Here is a 22,472-nt window from a genome sequence, read left to right as displayed (position 1 = left end):
CACCTCCTAACCGGGGCATCGGTGTCTCTCCTCATCACGTGTCCGAACCATCTCAGCCTCGATTCCCGCAATTTGTCTTCCAAAGGGCCACTCCCATTTTGTCCCTAATAACTTCATTCATAATCTTATCTTTCCCGGTACGCCCACACATTCTTCTCAACATCCTCATTTATGTTGCTCTCATCTTTTGGACATGTGATTTCTTGACTAGCCAACATTCAGCACAATACAACATAGCCCTTAAGTACTTAACCCAAGTACACCAAAATGTCAAAAAGGGTATTTATTTAAATTCTAAATGAATAAATAGATGTGTATTTTTCTTCTTTTAATGTTTTAATGGGTAATCTCAATACGGAACAGAACACAATCTAACTGCAAATAAAACAAATTCAGATTCATCCCATGACAAAAAATATTCTTGATCCCTGTAATTAATCAAATTGTCCATCTAGCACCCCAGCTTTGTACACTTTGTGCCGCATAAGCCACAGCTTTTAAAAATTCACAAACAATTAATATCAAATCTTATCGAAACTGGTAAAGCTTACAATTGCACTGTAAATCAGGTTTCCACCATTGGTAGATTCCATGAGCTCGTTTGAAATCTGGAGGAGGACTCAAATTAACAGTAACAAAAGCCGAAGGAAGTAGGTGCGACGGTTCTGACTCTTTTCCTATAGCAGTCGAAATAATACTTCTTATTGAATTCTGCGTGGCAATTCGTTCGATTTCCCCAGCGCCAATCGCACCCATCTTTTCCCGATGTTCGAAATATCCAACATATTCTGAGCAAATAGGATCTGATGGATTCACAAATAAGTAAGGAACCCATGCAGATAATACAGTAAATTGATCACTTTTATGTGGAGAATCTGGCCTGTGACTTTTGACGGCAGCAACAAGTCCAGCTTTGACAACACTATGAGCAAAGCGGATTCCATGCTTCAATTTCTCGTTCTTGATTTTCTCTATAGGAAGAGATGCAAATGGTGGATTAAACAAATATGTTTCGAGATGACTCCCCATTTTAAGTACCATATCCCTTCCAATTGTTAATGCAATTGCAGAACCCAATGAATGACCCGCCAGCCAAATATCTGAGGCCCCGTAATTTTGAACAATGCTTTGTACAGTTTGAAGTGCAATATGGAAGCGAGAGCTATTGTGAAGATTATTGCGAATGACTTTAAAATCCAACTTGTAGTCTTGTGATCTGCTATCTTTTTTGGCAATTGTGCCTCGAAAGGCGATCACATACTTTGGTGGATTTTGATTCTGACCGTGGATTGAGTAATAAGAGTAGTTGAAATGAGAATTTGGATATTTGTATTCGAAAATGGCGCCGAAGTAAGATTGATCTTCATTGTCCACCGAGACTTGGATTAAACGAAAATGGAAGAATTCCCACCAGGGCGGAGCCAGGGCTTTAGGGCCTAGACGATTTTGCTGGCGGTCACGTTCAAGAACGTACACACTCTGCACTAAGCTGGCTGCTACACTCCTCCTATGATCTGTATTTCTCCTGTAAATGATGAAAACTTGACTCAAATTTTAAAGTCAACTACATGTAACTTTAACTAAAGATTACAGATTTTAATTTGTGTCAATGTCTAATGCGACCATCCTTTAAAAGTTGTAGCAAAGATACCGATTTCATAGATCTGTTATAAATACGAGGAATTGTAGTTCATATTTTCCTTTTATTTGAAAGGGAAATCAAATTAACATCTCTAACCATCTCAAAGTGATGCCAAGCTAGTTCTTCTTAGACAACTTAATCAACAGCCAGAAATGGAGATTATAAGGAGATGCCCTTACCAATCAATAGCAGTGAGGTATAATGGACCCGATAGGCTGAATATCTCCCTTTCAGAAGCCATCAAAACAAGAAATTCCCCTTCTTTTCTGGCGTTGGATAGAACAATGTGTCATGAACTGAAAGCAAAAACACACGCACATTATTGGAAATTAATTGTCTCAATATTTGTGAGACCGACTTTTAATGTGTTTAATTACTCCATCATTCAATGTATCAAAGAACTCTAACAAGGAGTAAATTCATGAAATGATGAAATGCTTAGTAGTCCACAGACATTGCAATATCAATTTGCATACATGAATTCAGGATGAGATATGTACATCAAATTCGATCAAATGAAACACTAAGTTGAAAACACACAGTTCTAAGAATGAATCAGAATCGAGTTGTTCAAAGCACAATATAAAATAGTATCCAGTGATATCTACATGAGAAGAAAATTACCTGAGCAGTAGGCCGGTATGGATGATAATCAAACATACCCCACTTCAAAATCTGCAGGCAAAGTTGAGAGAAAGAAAAGGTGTGCAGAAACTACTAGTATAGGAGAAGGAAATGTAGGAGAAAAGAGTTGGCGCACCAAAGTCCAAAGGAGAGCTTTACCAAGTCTAAGGTTTGGTAAACGCCAAAACTCTCAATAGGTTCCTAAGGACAATAAATAAGGAAATGTCATATATTTATACTATATTAAAAGTATTTTTTTACCTTTTAAAAGTTAATTAGTATTAGTACCCGTACAATGTGCGGATAATATTAAAGAATGTAAATTATGTCATGTGACCTAACTTGTTTGAGCACATTATATCATATACTTGAATCAAATTCTAATTACCTTCTTGTTACCCAAGGAAACATACCCAATAAAAGAATCTTATAAAGTTATAAAAGGATTCATAGTCATCGAATTACTTTTAGTTCATCATTTTTTTTATTACATAATCTACTATACTTAATATTATCTCATTACATTTCATTAGCTTGTCACTTGACTTAATCTCAATTGTTCTCCTTTCAATATAACATAAATTTTTATTTTCTTATTCCCAAAATGATTTCTCGAAACTTTTATTCCATTGTTACGTTCATCTTCAAAAGTCTAAAGTTATTATAAACTAATAAATATTATAAATATCAACAAATTATCTCCATCCTTTACTTTGTACATTTTTATATGATGTTTTAATTAATTTGTCTCATTTAGAATTTCACCTATAATTGAAATAATATCAGTACTAATCAAATATAGAAGATAATATAGAAGATATAGATGCATATTTCTCTCCTTTTAATATAATATAGATAAATAGATAGATTATAATATATTATAGATGAATTTAGTTTTTTTTTTATTATAGTAAATGTTTTTGTTAACTTTTATTCAACTACTTAGATTAATATTTAAATTTATTAATAATATTATTTATTATTTTTATTTTATTTATTATGTAATTGTAAATTATAAAATTTTCACACGCTATCTCCACCCACTCTTCCTTTATTATTTTTCCTACTATAAATTTCATAAAGTTATTCTATTTAGTATTTAAGTTAATAATAGATTAAAAAAATAGAAGAGTATCAGCTCATATTTTTTCATCTTTGGAGTTTTTTCATATTCAAAAACTTGGATATGATCCGATTTATATGTTTTTCAATTCCAAAGCTTGAAAAAGAATTGAGTTGTTTTGGTTTAAGAAAATAAATTAACAGAATAGATATAGATTATTCTTATTCTTACTATGTAGTTATTATTTTTATCCTTTTTAAAATCTTATCAGTAAAGATAAGATAGTAGGTTGTATCTGAGAAAAATATTAACTTTCTTTCCATTCAGATTCAAACGAATCTTATTTAATATCTTTTCATTTAAATTCAAAAAATAATTTTACCCTTAAATTTAATTTATATTTTATTATAACTATTGTCCTAAATTGCCAAGTAACTTTCTAGTAGTTTGCTCCTTGACTTATATATATATATATATATATATATATATATATATATATATATATATATATATATATATATATATATATATATATATATATATATATATATATATATATATATATATATATATATATATATATATATATATATATATATATATATATATATATATATATATATATATATATATATATATATATTATGACATTTCATATCATATTTGTCCAACTAAATATTTTGTTAATACGTACCTAAATTAAAATGATAATATCATCTAAATTTTAGTTGGAAATGTATCAAAAGGAAAATCAATCCAAATTCAATCCTTTCGTTTTTCATTTTGACCAAAATTAAAGAAATAATCTTCCTTAAATAAAAATATTTATTACATAAAACTTTCTTGAACAATTTACAAATTTGGTATACTTCTACTCAACATATGTTCCTAAATATACCATATTTCATATTATCTTTATCCTAATCTTGTCAATCTATATTAGATTTTGTCTTAAAAGTGCCAAGTAGCATTTTCTCAATAAGCCACTTGGCTTAACCTCATGTTTCACTACTCTCCTTTTAATATAACTAGTATTAGTACCCGCGCGATGCACGGATAATTAAAAAGAACGATCTACACCATAAAGTTTAATATGTTAGTGTTAATTCCATCTTTACAACCAAACATTAAAAATATTTTAAGACTCCAGTAAAACTTTCATTCCATTTCCTAATAAATGTTCCATAAAAAATAATGATAATATACAATTTGTTTGATATGAATGTTCCACAAAAAATAATGATTCTATACAATTTGCTTGATATGTAGCACGTGCCTAAGGGAACATTTTTGTAGCAAATGCTCATGACATATGGCAGTGCATTTTCCAGAAGTTGTCCTCTGTATTGAGGTTTATCACTACAAAAAAATATGGGTAAAAACTCAAGAATTTCTGGTGAACCCCTGTCACTAACATTTTGGAAAATTGAAAACCTAATTATGCATAAGACACCTTACATTTCCTAATGCTTGTATTGAAAGTACGAAAATCCCAATAGTTGCATGAATTCGGTCTCCCTAAAATAAAAAAATTGAAAAAGAAATTTAAGTTAGTAAGGCGCATAAGTTGAAGAAAATACACCACAACTCGAAAAAAATAACATGTAAAAGAGTATGCACCTTTTCATCTTGAATAATTAATTAAATTAAATTAGAATTTTCTGGTTTCTCGCGGTCTAGAATGTGCCATAATCTAACAACACGACCCTTCAAATTCCAACTCATTTTGGACATTAATATTTCGTTGATATAGTTATAGTTTGGAGCTATACTTTGTAGAAGTTTGTGTGGAAGCTAAACCATAAGTAATGTAGAGAAGTCAAACACAAGCAAAAGTTGTTTAAATAAAAATTTCTAAGGAAAGACAATCTAGTAAATCAATTTTTAAGTATATGAAATCCTAATATTTAAAAAGGTATGTGTAAATCAATTTGTATGAGTGAGTGCGCAAAAAATGATACAGATCTTCATTTTTTAGCTTTTGGCTTATTTTAATTTTCAACGTTTCTTTGTGGTTAATTAAAATTTGTTAACCACCAAGCCTTAATTTTTCTTGTCTTTTTCCTTTGTCCTATTGTTCATTTTTCAATATTATTTCCTTTAATATAATATAGATGTAAGATACAAAACGTTTATTTAATTATTTCTTTCTTAAAAAAGAATACCTACAATAATTGAATTATACACAAAATTTAATTAAAGATATCTATAATAATGTATATTGTTCGTAAATAAGGTCAGATACAAAGCTTGTACTAAATATAGAATTATTATTTCAACTTAAAATTAATGTGCAAGATACAAAACGAAATTGTAATTGATTCTTTCTAAAAAAAAGGATACCATAACTGAATTATATACAAAATTTCATTAAAAATACCTATAATTATAGTATATTGGTCTGCTTAATGAAAATTGTGTCTTTTTTTTTGTGTACGACCAAAAGATTCTACTTTGATCATTAAAAAGAGAACATTTTAGTTTAATTAATTCTTTCTTAAAATTTTCAGTCTATTTTCTTTAGTATAATATAGATGTAAGACAAAACATTTATTTAATTAATTCTTTCTTAAAAAAGAATATGTAGCATAACTGAATTATACACAAAATTTAATTAAAGATACTTATAGTAATGTATATGATACCTATATTAATGTATATTGTTTGCAAATAAGGTTAGATACAAAGTTTGTACTAAATATAGAGTTATTATTTCAACTTAAAATTAATGTGTAAAATATAAAATAAAATTTTAGTTGATTCTTTCTCGAAAAAGGATGTCTATCATAAAAGAAATCCTTAATAGTAGTACAAATCGATGATCCTGTAATTTTGTATGGCAAATGTGAGTAATCATATATTGTCATGTCACAATGATCTTTTGTTTTACTTATTTTTGGACTTTGGTCCATAACAGGTTTTTGGAAAGAATTTTTCTTTCCATTTTTATGTCACCAGAATATTTCATATCTTTTTCTCTTACCCATATTAACTCAAAGCATTAATTTCATATTTCAACAGAATATTTGTCATATGTAATATTACTGACACGACCCGGATTTCCCACCATCGGGTGTCGTGATGGCGCCCACTATCGGAGCTAGGCAAGCCAAATATTTAAAACACCTTTCCTGCTTTCTTTCAAACAATATAATGAACGAGACAAAATTTAAGCGGAAGACTTTAAATCTAAAGCAACTGAAAACCAAAAGTGCGGAAGTTTAATACACATCACTACTCAAGGTCTGGTGTCACTAGCTCGCGGACTACTACAAAATACTACAAACAATGTCTGAAAGGAAATACATCATGTTTGTTGATACACGATGAACAAACGAAAAACATGGAAAGGGACTTCGGCCTGCGAACGCCAGCTAGGCTACCTCGAGAGTCCCTGGACTGAAGATAGCTCCCAGAAGTCCTACTGTTGTGGTTCGTAAGCTGCTCCCTGATCTGTGCACAAAATTGTACAGAGTGTAGCATCAGCACAACCGATCCCATGTGCTGGTAAGTGTCTGGCCTAACCCCGGCGAAGTAGTGACAAAGCTAGACAGGACCTACCACAATTAACCTGTACAGATATATATACAAGTGCAAGAAAACAATAACAAGATAATACAAAGTAAAGCTAGGAGGGGACATGCTATCGGGGAGTAACAGATAAAACTGAAATATCGGAAATAACCAGAAGAAACTCTGGTTCCCATGATGTATATTTATATATATAGTGGACGGCGTGCCACACGATCCCATAATATCATATATAAGTGGACGGCGTGCCACACGATCCCATAACATCATATATAAGTGGACGGCGTGCCACACGATCCCATAATAGCATATATAAGTGGACAGCGTGCCACACGATCCCATAATATCATATATAAGTGGATGGTGTGCCACACGATCCCATAATATCATATATAAGTGGACGGCGTGCCACACGATCCCATAATATAATTCGAAACATCTGATTTTGTAAGGAGAGTCCCATTAGGGAAAATCAACAACATATCACTCCAACCTGGCAAGGGTACAACTAACAGCCCAAAATATCCCGACAAGGGAGAGTATATATATCGGTCTACACATCCCGGCAAGGGAGTAATCACAACACATTCTCTTTTTAAATCCCTTCTTCCCCAACTAGCACATTCATGTTCGAGCTAACGATCCAAAAGTACACCAATCACAATTTTACCTCAACCGTTCACATTATATGAAACTTATCAAATAAACAAGGAAATTGTGTCACGTTATTCGAATTAAAAGCAATTAAGACTCACGGTCATGCTAGACTCTGGTGCATAGATAACCGTCACCATGCCTATACACCGTACTCCACATTAACAAGTAGCAAATAACATCCTAATCATATTCCCTCAAGCCAAAGTTTGAACAAACACTTACCTCAAATGCTCCAGACTCAACTCACGCTTCTAGTATAGCTTTACCTCTTGATTCTACCACCAATCAGCTCGAATCTAGTCATAAGTTACTTAATCAGATTAATAATTACTAAATGAATCACTCCCCATGCATGAAAATAAATTTTACAAGGTTTTTCCCAAAATGGTCAAAAATACCCCCCGGACCCACGTGGTCAAAACTCGAGGTTCGGACCAAAACCCGGTTACCCATTCTCCCACGAATCCAAATATATGATTTGTTTTGAAATCGGATCTCAAATTGAGGTCCAACTTCTCAATTTGTAGAAAACCTAGGTTCTACCCAAAACACCCAATTTCCCCTATGAAAATCTTTGATTTGAATTTGAAATCATGTTAAAAGATGTCAAGAAATAAAGAAATTAAGTTAGAAATCACTTACCAATCATTTTGGAGAAGAAAAGTTGTTTGGAAAATCGCCTCTTAGGTTTTGGGTTTTGAAAAGTGGATAAAATTACTGAAAATCCCGAATTTATATATATGCTGGGAGCTGGCGCAGACCGCGCAGAAATGCACCGTGGCCGCGTAGCTGCCAGCGCGGACCGCGCGGAAATGCACCGCGGCCGCGCCGAGGGAGGGAAGAAGTGGGCTCTCTGAACCCACCCAGCGCGGACCGCACTGATTTGGTGCGCGATCGCGCTGGTCGACCTAGCTACCGACCCTCTGAACCCCCACCACACGGACCGCACAGAAAAGCACTGCGGCCGCAAGGCTGCCAGCGTGGACCGCGCGGAAACAGCCGCGGCCGCGCTGGGCCTGCAACACCTGAACCTGCATTTTTTTAAGTCTAAGACCTCTCGGGCCCCACTCAAAAATTCACCTGAGCCCTCGAGGCTCCAAACCAAACATACATATGATCTTAAAAACATCTTACGGTCTCATTTGTGCGATCAAATCGCCAAAATAACATCATATACATAGAATCAAGCCTCAAAACACATGATTTTCTTTCAACTTCCATAAAACTCCAATTCCCCATTTTAGGTCCGAAACACGTCATATGACGTCCGTTTTTAGCCAAACTTTATAGATAGTGCTTAAAACATATTTAAGACTCGTACCGGGTGTGGTGTCGGAACTAAAATACGAGCCCGATACCACAGTTTTCTGATCAATTTCCTTTTTCATTTTCCTTAATTAATTTCAGAAAACAATTTCACACAAATTTTTATTTCTCGGGCTTGGGACCTCGGAATTTAATTCCGAGCACACGCCCAAGTCCCATATTTTTCTACGGACCCTCCGGGACCGTCGAATCACAGGTCCGGGTCCGTTTACCCAAAATGTTTACCGAAGTCAATATTATGCATGTTAATATCAAAATCCATCAAATTTTTCACATAATTCACATATTCTAACATAAAAACTTTCCGACTACGTGCCCGAACTGCGCATGCAAATCGAGGCAACTAAAAGCGAGGTTTTCAAGGCCTCGGAAGCGCGGAACAAGGAAGAACTACGGTGATGACCCTTTGGGTCGTCACAATTACTTCAAATATAATTATATATGTTCACGGACAGCTCTATTTCATATTTCATTCCCACCAAAAAAAAAGTAATTATTAATTAGATACAAAAGAACATCAAATAATAATTTTTTGACGGAAACCATGAACTTATATATAATATAATATAGATATGGTAATATATGTTCACGGATTGCTCGATTTCATCTTTCTTTCCCAACAAATTTTTTATCCAATTAATAATTAGACACAAAAGAATATCAACTAATATTTTTTTCAATGTTATACAAATAGAATCCAACAAATAGATTTCATAAAAGTGCCAAGTGACTTTTTCTCAATACGCCACTTGGCTTAACCTTATGCTTCATTACTCTCTTTTTAATATAATATAGATAGATTGAGTAAGATTTTATTTTGCTGCTTGAATTTATTTAATTTTATGCTAAATAAATTTTTAATATCATAAATAAATTTTAATTTTATTTTATATTTTAACATACTCCAAAATATAAATAGTCATAGATTATCTCAATTTACGTATTTTTATATTTTTTATTTTTTTCTATTATAGTTTTTTAATGTTTAATTAATTTTTCACTTCCATATTTCTAGCTAATATAGAAGAAAATCTATGAGTGGATCAATATATAGATATAAATATAGATATACATATAGATACAAATATACATATAAATATAGATATATAGATTATATTTGTCTAAGATCTATTTAGATTATATATAAGATTCATTAAACTACTTCCATTAATTATATTTCTATTTATAATTTTTAATAATTAATGTTGTCTTAAAATTGCCAAGTGGCTTCATTGTAGCTTGTCACTTGGCTTAACCACATGCTTCACTACTCTCCTTTTAATTTAATATAGATATAGATTTTATATTTGACAAAATAGTCATTTAAATTGCTTTCCTAATATTTAGGAGTTAAAAATTAATTATATTTTGTGTATCTAATTCTTCCTTATTTGAACTAGATATGAAATCCTAATATTTAGGACTTCAAATTCAATTATACTTTTACCTTATATAAATTAAAAAGAAAGTAAAAAATTAAATATACTTCTACCACGTTTTTTCTCCCCTCTCCTTTCATTAACAAAATATACACTACGTACTATAGTTTTAATTTTACATTACCAATGTTTACGTAGAATGAAAAAATAGAACTTAAAACTCGCCGCTTTTTATCTCATCCAAATTTGATATTTATAAATAAATAAAAAATCTACAATCCCTTTAAATATGGGTAAATTACCATAAGAAATACTTTATTGAATATTCATTTAATTAATTTTCTAATATTTAGGAGTTTCAAAGTAATTAAAATTTTACGTATTAAATTATTCTTACTTGAACTATGTAGAAAGTCCTATGATTTACAACTTTGAAAACATTAAGAATTTACTTTGTACAAATCTATGTTTAGGAGTTTAAAACTATATTATTATATTTTTCTTATTTAAACTATGTAAAAAATCCAAAATCTTTAAAATTATTAAGAGTTTACTTATATAAATCTTATACTTAAAAATATCCGGTCATTTGTTATTAGGGAAAATATGATACCATAATATTCTATTGGTACTTATGTCTCTTGTGCGAACGTACAGCTAATATTTGAATAACATTGTGAGCACTTTTATGAGGCAGGATTTCTTTCTTTGCTAAGTAGTTTAATAACATCAAAAATTATCATTTTCAGGACTTAAATTGTTTTCTTATTTTTTCTAGCTCAAATATATTCTTTTATAATTTTTATGCTTTTAAAAAGTTTATATTCATTATCAAGATCCACGCGCAAAGCGCGTACCTAAAAACTAGTTAATGTAATAATGGGACTAGTAGGATTACGAATGTCCAGCAGTACGTCCAATTTCGATTAGCTTTTCCTAGATCTTTAATGTTTGTCGAAACTCAAAATTAGTTTTTTCTTTAATCTATGTTGTTTGCTGAAATTCAATAACCAATGCATATATAGTGACAGAAGTTTGCAATACTCAAAGACAAAAGATAACACTATTACCTTTGTTTCATTTTATGTAATAACTAGTCTTATGATAAGCGTATTGTGCGTGTATCATATTTAAGTGTGTTATTTTAAAAAAATTAATTATATTAATATTATATTAAAAATTATATTTGAGTTATTTTAAATAAAAGTGTATGTTCCTAAAATTGAGAAATATTAATCCTACATGTCTAATTTATAAGGGGAGAAATTGTCACATAAAAATAAAAAATATCAGTGATATGCAAATAGTGAAGAGGTTTAAAAGAATAAAAAGATCATTTACCAAAAAAACTTTTTTTTTTTTTTGCAGGGGAGGGGGGTGGTAATTCCTATATTAAATCCTAGATTTTTTATTATGAAAATTTTCATCTCTATATTCTCCATCAATAATTTTTCACATTATGTGAGCGTACTCATTCATATATATGCAGCCTAATTAAGTAATTGTGGTTTTTGAATTCTTTCCTTTCGTTTTTAAAGAAACACCACCTTAAAATCTTAACAAGCAATCATTGAGTAATTACGTAATTATGTATGTTGTAATCGGTTTTATTGGAGAATAAAATGTTAGTTCATGAATAATACTTGCCAACTTAAGGTTCTCACATGATACAAACTTCTTGGAAAGTTGTTAATTTAAAAAATTCAAGCAATGCCAAGATTTTGCTAATTTACCAAGACTTGGAGTAGCCATTTTTAGTTGACTTTAAGTTCTTAGATATTAGTTAGCATTAAAATACCTTTTTAAGAAGAAATCTAATTAGTTATATAAATCATAATTACAATTTTGTCTGACATGGAGCATATTGTCAAAACGCAAAAAGTTAATTAATTTATTATGTATAGGTTTCTTGTTTTTAAAATAATATAATTATAGATAAATAGAAGAAATAGATAAATATGAAAGTTTTTTGTTGATTAATTTATTTTTAAAAATATTAAATTAAATTACTAAAAAATAATTTGCCAAAAGCTGTAAATTATAAACTCCGTCCAATATTTACTTATTATCCTACTTACCATATATCAATATTTTTAAAAATGAGGTCAAAATTGTCATTCATGGACGTGCTCTCTTGATCTATGCAAGATAACGTACTATTTATTCATGAATTTCAGTTGACCTAACACATAACATTTATTAATTATTTTAGAAAAATGAAGGAATCCTAAACCTAAAAGAAATTGAAAATGAGCGAAATTTCTAATGTGATTTTCATGTGTTATTTCTTTTTAAACAAAATATTAGATTATGCAGTTCAAATAAGAAAGAATTTTAATACATAAATTGAATCTAAAGTCTAAAATATTAGAAAGAATAATTAGATGTTTATTTTTAATATTAAAAAATAATTAAATGACTATTAAATTAACCGAAATTTGTAAGATGTCTGATATGAAATCAACCAATCCAAATTCAAAGAATGAAACAAAGAATTATATAAAAGTTAACAAAATTTTGTAAAATAAAGAGCATATAAATTCTATTACCTTATACTTTAAACTAAAACTATTGTTGAAAGAAAACTTCCAGATGATAGGTTATATAATACATTATTCATGTAACAGATACCAATAAATATTGTATACGGGTATAATACAAATTGCTTTGGTATATGTTCAAAGTTCTAATCAAATACCTGAATGAAAAATCAATTACTAATATAAAGTTTATAAATATATTCACACAAAATTCAATTATTAATATAAATATATTCACACAAAATTCAAGTACTAATACAAAAACATTCTCAAAGAAAGAGAACCTAGAACCGTTATATCTATACTATATTAAAAGTACGAAGGCCTTTAGCGAAATGTCGTTCGTCTTTTTTACCCTTTTAAATTAGTGTTCACACCGGACAAAATAGTCATTTAATTATTTTCTTAATATTTCAAAATAGTCATCTAATTACTTCTGTACTATATAGGAATGCTCATTTATTATATCCATAAATTATTCCCCTAATTAATTATTTCCCGCAATTTGGGAAAAAAATTCATACAAACACACAAGGAAATGCTCTCATTTAACTCATACCCATTAGGAGAGCTTTTCGTTAAACTCCATTTACATTTTATCTCCTTTTAAGTTTAGGTTTTTTTTTTTTAGTTAATAAAATTTGGCCTAATTCACACAGACAAGGAAAGTTTCGTAGGAAAGTTCACACACTAGGAAAGTTATGACAAACTAAATTAAATGACTATTTTGTCCGGGTAAACACTAATTTTAAAGGGTAAAAAGACGAACGATATTTTGCTAAGGGCCTTCGTACTTTTAATATAATATAGATAAAAGATATATATATATATATATATATATATATATATATATATATATATACTAATACAACAATATTCTCAAAGAAAGAGAACCTAGAACGAAAAATATTAGGTAACTATATTAGATAATTTATTTGGGTTATTAAATAAAAAACGAAAAAGATTGAAGCCCCTAAAAATATATATATTGATCTAATTTAGTTAATTCAAGAAATAATTTTTTCTCTAGGCGTTATTGTAATTTCTTAGGACATATGCAGACATCTTATGAAAACTATTGTTGTTTTTGTTATGCAATACAGAAAACAAATAACAAGTTAAAACTATAACATAATCAATTTTGCTCTATTTTTTATATTTTTTTCACCATCAATGTTCTTCTTATAGAAATAAATTATGTATTTTAAGAATTTTATCAATTTTAAAAATAATCTTACTTATATGATGATTTTAAAAATAATAAAATTGAATTATTGTGCTCACTACTCTCTCCTTTCTAGTTTATGTGAATCTTTTCGCTTTTCAAGAGTTAATTGACTATTCTTTAAAGCTAAATTGAATTAGATTGATATTTTAAAGTTAAAATTTAAATATTCAAAAACTATATAAGAAATACTATAAGTTGCAAGTTTTCTCGCGCCAATATGATGGAAAAAATATTTTAAAATTTCGGTAGTTTGAATCTCGAAAAATATTTTTTTTTGTACATAAACTGAAGTCGGGGTAGTAATTAATTCAAAGACTTAATTATTTGTTCTAACTATTAAAAAGAAATAATTTTATTTTTTTCGCATTGGGGCTTCGTACTTTTATAATTTTTGAACTCCTTTCCAACTCGAATAATATTTTTATCTTTATTCATTTTTTATAATATTTGAAACATACATTCACTAATTTTAAAAAATATTTAATTAAATATAAACCTCTCACTTTTATTTAATAGTAATAATATACAGAAGCTTCCCTTGAAATTCTAAGTGCACTATATAATAAGAATAAATGTCAAGCATTTCATTGAATTTGCTGTAAGGAAAAGAAACTCAATACTCCTACGTAATACTCCTATTTGTCAAAAATAATATTTTTTTTAAATGTCCTAAATATTAGGATTTTTCATGTGATTAAAATAATAAAAGATTTAATAACCAAAATTTCAGCTGATTTCAAAGTCATAAAATTTAGAAAAATAATTAAATTACAATTTTGTCTAATATAAAGTCTATTTCTAAAGGGTAAAAAAGGCGAACGGCATTTCGCTAATGGCCGTCGTGCTTTTAATATAGTATAAATATATATATAGATATAGATATAAATATAGATATAGCAATAACTCTTGACCATGACATTTTTAAATACTTTTTAAATATTTTAACGTATTAACCGATGTAACTTCTTAGTACTTTTTATGTATAGTTTTTCATTATGAAAATTTTATTTTATTTTTTAAAGGCAAAATACCCTACCACCCTCTTAAACTTGTCACGAATTCTTAGTTACGGCCTTAAACTTTTCATGGTCTTAATTACCCCCTCAACTAGGAGCCATTACCCCCTGGATGTTGATGTGGCAAATTGTGTGGGTGCACTGCCTGCCACATGAATTTTTCTGTATATGTGGCATTTTTTTTTTGAAAAACAAGATATATTTTTACCCTTTTAAGTATGTTACTTTTTTAGATAATTTTTTCGAATATAATTTATAATAAAACTTGGATAAAACTACATTATTTAGGCTAAATTTTTTTATTTGGCTAAAAATAATAAAGTTTTAGTTAATCTTTTTTTGAATTTGACCGGAAAATAAAGATTTACACAATTGAAATAAATAGTCAAGATATCTAAAAATTTATAAAAATACATGGTTTGAAATTAATTATTTTGGCTATAATTTTTTATATAGCTCTAAATTATGGTGCTCTAAAAATATATTATTATTTTTTTACAGATTTTACCTGAAAAAGTAAAAATACAAAGTTGAAATAAATAGACATTGTATCAAAAGAAGAGATAAAAAGAGTATACAATTGCAAAAAATAACTTACTCTATAGATACTAATGTTGTATACATCAATACCACACAAGAGAGGAGGGGGGATGATTTGTGTGATGTCCAATTTTTCGCTTAAACTGATTATGAAAGGACCTGGTTCTTCTATGTGTTCCTTCTGCTACTGTTGCGGAATAATAAATGTAGAAAGTAAAGAACACAAGTATTTTACATGAAAAACACCTGGCTCAAAAGGTGAAAAAACCATGACCTACTACTCAATAGGATTTTTCCAAACTTCCACTAAAATCACTGAGCCAAAAGTTGCATTTACAAAAACTTTTTGTAAACTTAGGATTAACTCTAATCCCGTTGTGGCACACAGCCTCAACTGTTGCGACAACTTCAAGTTAACTCTAACTTGAAAACTTTAGGTACCTAATACAATAACTTCTATAAAAGCTGAAAGGTACAATGTAAAATCACCTACTACAATTGAACTAGAATAAAAGATAGACACTTGGAACTCTTTATGGAGCTGGTTCTTCAATCTGGTTCATGTAGCTTCAAGTTTGCACACTTGGATCACACACGAACTGCTTGCAAAAAGCCTTGTTATTTTGCTCTCAATTCACGTTTTAATTTCCGCGTTTTTGTGCAACACTTGTAATGTGAGAACATCCTGCAATTTATAGAGTTAGTAGATGAAGAAATAACTAGAGTTCTTATGCAACTCTTCCTTGGTGGAAGAGTTCTAGTTTATTTCAACTTCTAACTCTTTCCCTATCTTGGATAGTGTTCTCTTTTTGATTAAGGAGTCCTTCTCCTTATCAATTATGCAACCTTTTCGATAAGGAGATATTAAATACACCAATTTAAGCTCATCTCCTTCACGTGCAACCCACATGCTCAAATCTGCCCGTTTTTGTGCACTTGAGGATGGACCTGAGGGATGGACCTGATTCATGTCTAATTTCCTTTGTCAATCTTCAAAACTTAACCTTTACTTGGGCCAACAAATTCTCCCTTTTTGATGTTGAAAAACTCTGTGCTTTTCATACACTTAGGCCCTGCCAGAACTCAGCTCAACATCAATGCAAAGTTAGAAATTTTTCACTTATCATTAAGGACCAGATACATTAGTTTATAAACATCACTGTTCAAAGTGTAAAGCACAACCTTTTTCCCCTTTTTAACATCATCGAAAAGTTGCATAAAATGTGAGATAACCAGATTTTAAAACCTACTCATGGCCACTGGGGCTACTTCATATGCAATCATGAATTAATCATCATAGATCAATCTAAGAATTTTAACCATCAAAGAGATATAAACAAACAAATAGAGCAAAAGATAGTGAATTTCATTTATGATTGATAAGATTCTACCACAAAACATAAGAAAAAATAAAAATACTGAAAACATGAGCAAAAGAAACAAAAAATCCCGAACTGGGTGACTGGTTAATCTACACTAGGATAGGAGGCTTAAGGCTGGGAAGAACTAGGTGCTTGGTTTTTAACTTGGAGTAGTTTCAGCATACCTTGAAGAATGCCATCATTCTTCTCTTTTTCTCTTGCCAGCTCAGTTCTGAGAGCATCTCTCTTAGTCTCCACCTCAACCAACCTCTTCTTCAGTCTTTCAATCTCAACATCCTTAGCCCCACTTTTTTGTACCAAGGCTCTGACTTTGCTATTCACTGGTACCTTTTTGGATGAACTAGGTACTTTAGGAGTGACATTGACTTCATAATCGCAAGCAAGCAGAGTATTAACCCAAAAATGATCCACGCTTGTACTAACCTCCCACTTTTTCATAGGTACATTGAAATGTGCAAGCACAGCTGTGAGAATGAAGCCATAGAGAATGGTATGAGTTTTGGTGTCATTGATAACTCGATCAAGAAGCTGGATTATAGCTTTCAGTCACTTTCTTTTGCAGGTCTGCGAGGGTTTCCTCTACAGATGAACCAGGTTCATCTCCCCAAACAACCATTTCACATGCGTCTTTGGTTAAACTCACAGGAGTGGGTGAAGAATCAACTACTCTTGTCCTATGTACTCCGAGCACCCTTGCTCTATTTTTTCATTTTTACCACCAACTTCTTCAGATTCTGTAGTCTCAACACCTGCTATAGATCCTACAAATCTATTTTCCAAATTTGCAGCAACTTTAGAAATTGTCTCAGGAGAAACTTTAGAATCAGAAGTTACCTATTCAGTTTCAGAAGAACCACTTTCTTCCCCCTGAGTAGCAGACTTAAAAGAATCTAGGTAGTTTAATACAGTCAGAAGTCTTGAACGTAACTGGTTCACCTGTAACGGATAAGTTCAAAAGAACTTTGGTATTTGGTAGGACTCTGCTCATGATCCAAATATAGTTATTTCAAATTATGCAGAGTGTAGAAAACATACCGTGTTATCTTGATGAACCAGGTTCTTCACTGATAATTCTCTTGTGTAAGTCCAAATTTGCCTAAATAGAGAAAATATCTTTAGAGATTAATGAGTCATTTTAATACATGGCATAAGAGTATACTAGGGAAAGTATGAGACTGAGCAAGATTTAATCTAATTATACACAATTTACAGACTTTCTAACCAAATAATTTTTTTTTCACTTTTTCATTTTTTTTCGTTTAACCTTGAACTATTCCTTTTAGGCGATCTTAATCATCCCTAATTCCAACATGTTCCTCTCAAAGTTATGTCTACTTAAGGATTTTGAGAAGATGTCAGCAATTTGCTTGTCAATAGCACAAAAATCCACAGTGATCAAGCCTTTCTCATAGTTGTCCCTCAAAAAATGGTGCCTAACATCTATGTGCTTAGTTCTCTTATGATGAACTGGTTTCTTTGTTATACTAATAGTACTAGTGTTATCACAAAAAATAAGAATGCAACCAACATCAATTCCAAAATCTATCAACTGCTGCTTGATCCACAACAATTGAGCACAACAGGAAGCAACAACAACATACTCAGCTTCAGCAGTGGATAAGGCCACTGAATTTTGCTTTTTAGTAGCCCATGACACAAGACATGAATCAAAGAAGTATGCCATACCTGAGGTGCTCTTCCTATCCACAAGGAAATCTGTATAATTAACGTCAGCATATCCCACTAGGTTAAAATTACTACATTTTTGGATACCAAAGGCAAAGGTCAGTGGTGCCTTTCAAGTATCTCAATATTCTCTTTATAGCGGTCAAGTGGAATTCATTTGGATTTGCTTGAAATCGAGTACAAAGCCCTACGCTGAAAACAATGTCAGGTCTGCTAGTAGTAAGATACAAAAGAGAACCAATCATTCCCCTATACAACTTTTGATCAACAGATGAACCAGGTTCATCTATATCTAATTTCGTGGATGTTGCAATTGGAGTGTCAATTTCTTTGGATGTTCCTTCCTGGTTTTGTTACTGAGGAATAGGTTCATGGACAAGTTCCCTCAAGGTTTGAGGATCAATTCCTCTCTAGTAAGTTCCCCCTGTCATGTTGCCCCAGGTGGAAGGACCTATTCCATCACCTGTTCCTTCTTGTGATGCATCTTTAGGCTAGACTGCGGTTTCACCATTTGAATTTCTTATCAGCCTAATCTCTTGATTATCTTGTTTCTGCCTCTCAGAAAGAATGTTAGTGTTTTTTTAAAAAAATAACATATACATTTTTTTCTACACACATAGTTCTTTTATTGTATATCTTATACGCTTTACTATGTAAAGAATATCCCAAGAATACTCCCTCATCACTTCTGGGATCATACTTACCTAGAGAGTTTTTATCATTATTGTGCACAAAGCACTTGCATCTAAATGCCCTAAGATGAGATATATTTAGCTTTCTCCCTTTAAGTGACTCATAGATAATCTTCTTAACAAGAGGTCTAGTCATGCAACTATTTGTGATGTAGTATGCAAAAATTCAGCAAACTTAGCATTTTCAAATTCAGTTCCATGATCAGACCTAATTGATGCAAGTTGATTACCTAGTTGTTTCTGAATTTTTCTAACAAAAGAAGTAAGCATGTCAAATGCTTCATCTTTAGATGTTAAAAACAATGTCCAAGCAAACCTAGAGTAATCATCAACAAGCATCATCACATATCTTTTACCACCTCTGCTTAATGTTCTCATTAGACCACATAGATCCATATGGATCAGTTCCATCATTCTGGTGGTGCTTACCATTTCTTGCTTTTGAAAGAGGATCTTACCTGTTTGCCCCTTGCACAAGCCTCACAAATTTTGTCTTCTGTCAACTTAAAATTAGGCAGTCCTATCACCAAGTCCTTGGAGACTAGTTTGTTTAGTTGACTTAGACTAGAATGTCCAAGTCTCTTGTGCCAAAGGAGGGGATCATTGTCCAACACACTTAAGCAAGTGAGTTCATTTTCTGAAAGTGTGGACAAATCTACAACATATATATTGTTTACTCTTTTTCCCTGCAAAACAATCTTGTCAGTGGTAAGATTAGTCACAAAACATTTGGTAGAGATGAATGCTACCAAGTTACCTCTCTCACACAATTGTGATTGTCTTATTAGGCTGTATTTTAGGCCATCTATCAAGTAGACATTCTCAATAGAGTGAGAATCAGTCTTACCTACCTTTCCAACCCTAATGTTCTCACCTTTCTTCCCATTTCTGAAGGAGATATTACCTTATTTGAGGTCCTCAAGTGAAAGAAACTGGTTCTTGCTTCCTGTCATATGCTTTGAGCAGCCACTATCCATGTACCATATTTGGCTGCTCCCCCTCACTTGGACCCGCAAAAAAAAATCAGGGATTAGTCTTAGGAACCCAAACTAGTTTGGGTCCCTTTTTATAGGCAAAAAGGTGAATCAGATTCTTTTTAGCCCATCCTGCCAGCCTATTTTTCTCCTGAACAAATTTTTTATTCTTTTGACTAGCCTTTTCTTTTGCAATACATTCAAATTTATAGTGACCAGTTTTACCACAGTGTATGCAGATCTTGTTTTCAGGAAGAGTGATGTACTTGCTTTTGGGGTCCCATTTAGGTGCTTGGGTCCTATAGCCAATTCATCTCTTGTTGCTACTGTGTCACGACCCCAAACCGGACCCGGTCGTGATGGTGCCTCTCATGAAGACAAGGCCAGCCGACACAATTCCCAAATCAACCATACACCATTTAAAAGTTTTCATACCATTTATAAACCATTAATCTCATAATAAACATTTAAAAGAACAATGCGGAATAATTACACAAGCCCAACATCGGGGTGTCACTAGTCATGAGCATCTACCAAGGTCTGAATACAACAAAACAGTCAAGTGTACTAAGTAAAGAAATGAAAATGAGATGAAGAAATAGTGCTACGAACGTCGTGCAGCCACCTTGCTAACTCTGATGACTCCGCGTCTGAGCAATCAATACCCGCTACCGGGTTCTGAAATACCTGAATCTGCACACGAGGTGCAGGGAGTAATGTGAGTACTCCAACTCAGTAAGTAATAAGAGTAAATAAAGACTGAGCAGTAGAAAACAATGAATCCACATTCATGATAACTCAATAAGAACACAGGCTGCTAATTCAGAATATGAGTCGATCGTCTTATTTAAAATCCAGCCTTTTGGTAAAATAATCATTTGAAAATGCTTTCCGACAGTTTCAGTAGGGGTTCAATACCATTTATAATAAAAGAGATGAAAACCATAATCGGCCCCTCGGGCAAAACATAGTTCGTAAACAGCTCCTCGGGCAAAACAGGAATCATAAACACCTCATAACATGAAAATCTCAGTGGAAATAACAAAGCCAAATCAGTGATTAAAATTCTGAACATCTCATAAACCCCAGCTTAAATGAAAGTTGTTTTAAAACATTTGTTCAACACTTTCGACAGAGGCTCAATATAAAGATGAGTGAAAACAGTCAATAAATCAACATATTCGATAGAAACTCATTTTAAAGAGGAGTGAAAATCAATAAGTTCATAAACAGGCCCCTCAGGCAAAGCATCACTCATGTGCATGTATATATCTATCGCCCCTCGGGCAAGCCTCTCAGTCACTCGTGACTCAACTCTTACCAATCAGCGCTCACACTCAGCACTCACACTCAATAGGTACCATATAATAACGCTGCGACACGTAGTCCGATCCATATATCGCTGTGGTGTGCAGCCCAATCCATATATCTCGTCGACGGTGCTCACTGGGGGTGTGCAGACTCTGGAGGGTATTTTCGGTCTCGGAATTCTGTTTGGGCCTCAATAACACTGAAACCTGCTCCAAACCAAATTAAAGAACTTCTAAAACCTTCAAATAACCAACTTTCACTATTAGGCACCAAAACCTGATCTAAACGTATGCCCAAGTCTGAAATCATCATACGGACCTATTGGAATCATCAAATACCAATTTCAAGGTCGTTTACTCAAAATGTTGACCAAAGTCAAACTTGGCCTTTTTAGCCATTCTTAAGGAACCAAGTGTTCCGATTTCAACCTGAATCCTCAAATCCCGAACTAACCATCCCCGCAAGTCATAAAATAGTATATATATATATATATATACATATATATATATATATATATATATTGTTGCGGCGTGCAGCCCAATCCATATCTATATAATCCTCACAACCAGGCCCTCAGCCTCTCTCAGTCATTAACCTCACAATCAGACTCTCGGTCTATCCTAGTCATCAACCTTACGATCACTCGGACCATTAGTAAAATAGGGAACTCAACCCAAACAATTTTCATATTTTTAAGAAATAAAGTGATAAAACAGATTTAAACAATAAACAGGTAAAACATGACTGAGGATATGCTTTCAAAACAAATAGAGTGAGGAAAAACAGTGAAAGTGTCGCTAAGGGTCTCAGCAGGTCGGCACAAGGCCCCAAGCATGACATACAGCCCAAACATATAATATCAATCTCTAGAACATGGAACA

General features: G+C 31.8%; 1 protein-coding gene across 1 annotated transcript; it reads right to left on the bottom strand.

Annotated features, from left to right (window-relative positions):
• Positions 1–268: 268 nt before the first annotated feature.
• LOC107783818 (GDSL esterase/lipase At4g10955-like) lies at positions 269–2,448 on the bottom strand. The gene is made up of 3 exons (XM_016604838.2): positions 2,267–2,448; positions 1,822–1,938; positions 269–1,525 (listed from the first exon to the last, which is right to left on the bottom strand). Exons 2-3 carry the CDS (start codon positions 1,881–1,883, stop codon positions 529–531), a joined length of 1,059 nt encoding a protein of 352 aa, XP_016460324.1. The 5' UTR covers positions 1,884–1,938; positions 2,267–2,448; the 3' UTR covers positions 269–528.
• Positions 2,449–22,472: the final 20,024 nt, after the last annotated feature.

This window comes from Nicotiana tabacum, chromosome 6 (assembly GCF_000715075.1).
Source record: "Nicotiana tabacum cultivar K326 chromosome 6, ASM71507v2, whole genome shotgun sequence".
NCBI lineage: Eukaryota > Viridiplantae > Streptophyta > Magnoliopsida > Solanales > Solanaceae > Nicotiana > Nicotiana tabacum.
This window is presented reverse-complemented; position numbering and strand designations above follow the sequence as displayed.

What these genes read in the sequence shown, in the direction of transcription:
- LOC107783818 (XM_016604838.2), bottom strand. Translation starts at nt 1,883, where the DNA reads ATGGCTTCTGAAAGGGAGATATTCAGCCTATCGGGTCCATTATACCTC. An exon ending in TACCTCACTGCTATTGATTG is followed by an intron (nt 1,526 to 1,821) that starts GTAAGGGCATCT and finishes CATCATTTACAG; the next exon opens with GAGAAATACAGATCATAGGA.